Below are 5514 nucleotides of genomic sequence, written 5' to 3' on the forward strand. Positions count from 1 at the left end.
GGGGGGTTTGCCCTGCTTGCGAGCAGAGATCACCTATGCGCTCACACTACGTAGGAACTATCCCAGAGGTATCCAATTATCCTTTGGAAGAGGCCCCTCCAGCTTCTAAGTCCTCAGCCCGACGCGCCGACCGGCGCCTCAGCCCATCAGACGATGACGTGACCCTGTCTCGTCCCATCACCGGTCCGCTCCTGCCCTCTCCCGGCTATCCCCCGCGCTAAACGCCCTCCACTATCACTCCCGCCCCCGTGCTCGCTGTCCGCCGCGATGTCTGTGCTCCCTCCCCCGTATCTCGCCCATTTCTCTATAGTTTCTGCCCATTGTCTTTGCCACGTGTATTACATATAGTATTGGCACCTAATTACATGGTTACTATGGGATACATCCTGTACTACAGTGCCGGTCACTCCCAGAGGTGACGGCCAGTGGGCGCTCGAGGGTGGGCAAGCTGAGAGAGCCTCGGGCATAACCGGGAAGAGCCGGGAGCTGCGCGCTGCGATGGCGCCATCGGGCAGACAGTCTCACGATGATGCCATCGCGCAGGCATCGCGCAGGCGTCGTGAAACACCATCACGCAGTCTCGCAATAACGCCATCGCGCAAGCACCGTGGTGAAACACCATCAGATACGGCCGCATGGGCGGCGCTGTGGTGGGCCGAGGGCATCTGAGGGGCCTCCCGCCCCACCCTCCCGCCCTGCCCTCGTGCTCTCCTGCCCTGGCAGCCTTGCCCTCGCGTCCGATGCTCTCCTTTCAATGCAGGACAAAGCTGAACGGGCGGGGAGTGATCCAAGCGGGCGTTAGAGAAGGTGGGCATGACACGCGCGGTACAGTTGCGTCGCGCCATCGAGAGCAATCGCGGCGCGGCTTCCCGAGCACAAGACCCCCACCGTCGCCGTCGCACTCTTGTACGGCATCGTCCTTTTGGGTCTGTATATACTGCACAGGTATCTGAGTACATCATGATGACTGAGATGTTGAAGCACTACGACAGGCTTCAACAGCACGCTGAGCAGACACGCCTGATTGAATTTAGGCGCCATCAAACGCCACAAAGGTGACCTTTGCCGCTTTCTGAACCAACAGTTGACTGTGGACAGCGAGAGTCAATTCATATCTACATGGCTACAGTAATGCAAGCTCAGCTATATATTGTATTAGAGCGCCCATTTGTTCCTCTGCCTCATCATTACCCAAAGTATCATCCCCAGAGTCGGACTCGTCGTCACTGACCCCAAGCGCGCGGTCACGGTCGTCGTGCTTGTTATGCGTATCACCGTCCGCAGTGGGTAAGGCTGTCAGCAGAGAAAATGCTGCATCTCCGTTCATGTTACGCAGTGCTTCACCTGGTCCGTGCTTTCCAGTGTAGCCGGCGAGGGCGTAAATCTGCCGGATTCGCAGCAGGAGATGGTCGTTGCTCTTCGTGCGACGGACGATGAACTCAGCGAGGGCACCGCGAAGCGGATTTCCATTGTCGAGACTAGCCAAGGCCTCTTTGAAGAGGATAGCCTCGTCTTGAATTGCGGTGTGAACCCGAACGACCTCGCAATTGAGCCGCGTGATTTCTTCCTTCGCGCGATTGAGGCGACGATATGACTTGATGCTTTCCCTAATGACCGGCTTCGCCCACGCCCGTTCACAAATATCGTTACGAGTGTCCTGGAGCAAAGTGAATTCTTCGAGAAAAGAGTAGTGGGAAATCTTATCCCAATCAAGAGCCGGACGAGGCGGGTTCATGGCCGCTGCAGCGGTATTGTATTGGTCGAGTGCTCGGCGAATTGTCTTGCACCGGACCTGCAGGGACTTCGCAAGATGAGTGCGCATCTTGTACCCTAGATAGACAATGTGCAAAATACCCGAAATTGATATGATAAACTACTTACCTGTCTCCGCAATGTTGAGCTTATCAAGCTCGAAGAGCCGTTGAACCACAAGCTTCTGCAGCTTCTCTAGCGCGCGGCGATAGTGACGGTCCCGCATATACTTGAGCGCTTCCTTGTACGGCTCATCCAATGGAGTCCACCGCTGCGTGATGCCCATAGCAACCTCGAGCTGGACAAGCTCGAAGGTAATGCAATAGTGCTGGTCGATGGCATGCCGACGCTTGGCCTCGAGTTTATTTGTCCGGCGTACATCGTGGCCGTACACCGCCTTACTGCCGGATGGCTCGAACGCGTGAAACTGCATTGTTGCTCTTGTCATCTTCGGCTCGAGAACCCGGAGCTGTTGCAGTAGCTCAACATATGCAATCGCACGGATGTCGTATTCCAGCTCATCGCCAAGGGTCGTGAAGAACTCCCGTTCCTCTAGCGCCCATTGCTGCATGAGCTCCTCAGTTACACCCTGCTCGGCTGCGGCCTGAGCGAGTGCTACCGTCTCCTGCTCGACGGTATCAAGAGCCTGCACATAGTTGTTTGGCATGAAGAGCCCTAGATTGAGATACTTCTCTTCATCCCACTGCTTGAAGTACTCTTCGATAAGGAGCATGCGGCAGAACAGGGAGGCGTAGCGGACAATCGGAGCAAGCTTGTTAGACCCACTGAACACGCGTTCAAGACATTCCGCGTCCTCGATGCCCATACCCTCAATGATGTTTGGATGAAATTGAAGCTGACAAATGTGGGAGTGGGAATAGCCATGGAACGCGGGGACAAACATGCGACCGTTCTTTGCGCGGTAGTCGTCTCCGAGTGAACTGTTGTTGATAGTTGTCTCGAAGACACAGCTGATATCGTAGGCGCCTGCGAAGTCTGGCTCGAACGTGTCGAGAATTTTGCGCATGATAGATAGAGGGTATTTTGCACTACAATGACCATTTGAGCATCTAAGTCCCAGTATTTGTGAGATTACATACAGCTCTCTGCTCCGGACCATATCTGTGATCCAGAGAATGAAACCATGGCGACAGGCAGAAGCGAATAGACCTGATTCATCAAACATTCGCCACATCTGCTTCTTCTCCTCTCCTGCAGCTGCTTTCCAGTTCTTCACACATTGCTCGAGGAGTTTCTGAGCAAGCGCAGCCTTCACGGGGTCTGACGGCAGCGTTGCCGGCTGCTCGGACATTGTGTCTGCCAAGGAGGACGTGGCAGGCACGCCCTCGACATTGGAACCAGACCTGGGCACCGGCTGATCAGGGGACGGAGAGACACCATTGGTCGGGTCACCTTCGGCTGACTCAGTGTCGTCGTCATCTGTCCAGTTGCCCTCGTCCTTGTCTAAACCATCGCTGAGGTGCCCACGACTTCTAACTGGTGGGTTCTTGGGTTGACGACCTCGAACCTCGGTGGCGAAGCAGTCGACAAAGTCCCTTGGTAGATAGTATGAAGCGTCATCGAATGTTCGCACATCTGCCGCGGTTCTTCCTCCGAGGGTCGCGGCTGCCACGCGCTTCAGGCTGTTATTGCTGTCGAGACAGAAAATGCGACTAAATCGCAAGGGAGGCTCGTCTTTGACCTAGCAAAGAATTTTAATGATTACAACGTCTGGTGATGAATAGAGTTGTTCGCACTTTGTAGCAGCATGCACGGCAGGCATGCAAGGGTCGCCAATCAGGAGTATTCCAACCTAGAACCGCGTAGATGCGGTGGTTGACAGCTCGAATGACACGTACATAGACCTCGAACGTGTCTGCGAAGAGGTTTCAGAGGTGAGCATGATATGGGATCTGTAGAAGGTACTGATCAATTGTGCAAGGAGCTATGACACAGCCAACTTACCTGATAGTAGTCGCACACAAGCTTCGCAAAAGCTTCAATGCTGAACGAAGCTTTCCGCTGGCGGAGCCGATACAAGAGCTCCAGCGTCTTGAGTGATACAACAACCGTCAGCTGGACAGGCGTTTTGGCAATATAGCCACCAGACATAAGGTCGAGTGCGGGTGAGATGCTCTCCAGAGGCCGCTTGATCGTTGCAGACCGCTCCAGACTGAAGATGCAGAATACTTGCACCGTATATAAGACACCTTGTGTCAGAGTGCTCAACGGGTCGCTGCGGGAGTTTGCGGGGCCGCTGTCAAGTGAGCTTTGTGGAGCTGTAGCCACTGCGGCAGAGACGAGCTCTGTTGGTCGTTCGCCATCGTCTGAGCCAGAGGGTGTGTCGACAGGGGTAGGTGCTCGCGTGGGTGTACTGCTTACGCGCACCTGACCATCAGCCTCAGGTATAGATACAGAACAAGTCGCGTCCTGTTTACTGTACTTGTACCGCAGATAGGCATCGGCCAGTGGTTCTATCATAGAGCTCCACATGGCTTCTTCTCAGGATCTGCGCAGCTTCCAGCGCCGCTGTTGCTTGTACCACCGCCCATTCAATCTATAAGACAATACATTAGTGTGCTCAGAAATGGTGAGATAGAGATAAACAAACCTAGAATGGGAGGCATCTCGCATTGCACTCAAGAAGTCGTCCGCTACAGGCATGTTTTCGTCTACCCACCCGTCTGCCTGTCCAGAAGCATCTACAGCGTTTGGCATTGCGGATAGTTGGTCATCTTGCATTTCGCAGTCATTATTGGGCAGGCCGTGACGAAGCAGGGCGATGGTTTCGTGCGAGACATCTGTAAAATAATGCTAGTCAGCACAAGAGTGCACATGCATTAGATGGTTACTTACCTGCAAGCAACTCCTGCACCCGTCTCTCTGCATTCATTTGCTCCTGTGCCTGGGCTTTGAGTCCTAGGGTTTTGGTGACTGCTCTACGTAGGCCTCGAGCCTCTGGATGCAGCTTGGCATCAGTCGACCTTACATGCGTGGTTTTCTTCACCTGCCTGGAGGCACCGAGTTTTCGATGAGATTTTGATCCTCCGGCCATGTGGTTGTTGGGAAGGGCTTTTCCTTATCACAAAGGTAGGAAGAAGGCAAGAAAGAGGAGGTATGCAGATGCGATAATCAATTTCGAACATCAGCGCTCTGATATCGCATGAGCCCCGCCATCACCGATGCAAACCTGGTGGCGTCCCGCCCACGCAAGCCGCTGCCTCTCTACACACCGCAACGCCGCAATTTCTGTCTGGCGCGAGGCACTTCCAGGTGAATTATACTTGCTGTACCGCGACTATGCATTCCCCAGCCTGCCAGTGACGAAACTCTCGCCTATAGACACGACAAAGTGAGTGTCGCCCTTGTTCTTGGCCCTCTCCGATGTATAAGCGCCTGTCTCGTAAAGTCCATGATCTGATGTACAGCAAGTCAGCATTTCAACAATGAGCTTCGGAGAATCGCCGACGAGTTTTGCAGCATGTCAAAGTGTGCAGATATTCACTTTTATTTTCCCAGGTGCAAATCATGTGTTGGAGTACGCATGTGGCAGCGATTCTGGCATGTAGTTAGATGAAACCCACTGGCTCTGAACACCTCCTGTGGACATCGTTTCACAAAACTTCCTAATCGTCACCGGACTTTGACTAGATCCATTCAACTAGTAGAAATAACTATGCCTGCACAAGAATTATGATTCTACCACTGTCCTTTGTGCTTCTGTGCACGAATCTATACGCAGTGAATTCAGGGTGGAAGGTA

At 53.6% G+C, this 5514-nt stretch overlaps 2 protein-coding genes across 2 annotated transcripts; both read right to left on the reverse strand.

Annotated features, from left to right (window-relative positions):
* Positions 1-1123: 1123 nt before the first annotated feature.
* On the reverse strand, positions 1124-3635 carry PHACADRAFT_107267 (uncharacterized protein; the record flags this gene model as incomplete). The annotated part of the gene is made up of 5 exons (XM_007402197.1): positions 1124-1830; positions 1882-2801; positions 2853-3069; positions 3274-3454; positions 3510-3635. Coding segments are annotated over 5 exons (2151 nt in total), but the record flags the coding sequence as incomplete, so codon positions are not given.
* Positions 3636-4254: 619 nt separating this feature from the next.
* On the reverse strand, positions 4255-4807 carry PHACADRAFT_33587 (uncharacterized protein; the record flags this gene model as incomplete). Its single annotated transcript, XM_007402198.1, has 3 exons — positions 4255-4309; positions 4364-4553; positions 4609-4807. The coding sequence occupies 3 exons, from the start codon at positions 4805-4807 to the stop codon at positions 4255-4257; spliced, it is 444 nt and encodes a 147-aa protein (XP_007402260.1).
* Positions 4808-5514: the final 707 nt, after the last annotated feature.

Source organism: Phanerochaete carnosa (assembly GCF_000300595.1).
Source record: "Phanerochaete carnosa HHB-10118-sp unplaced genomic scaffold PHACAscaffold_47, whole genome shotgun sequence".
Lineage (NCBI taxonomy): Eukaryota > Fungi > Basidiomycota > Agaricomycetes > Polyporales > Phanerochaetaceae > Phanerochaete > Phanerochaete carnosa.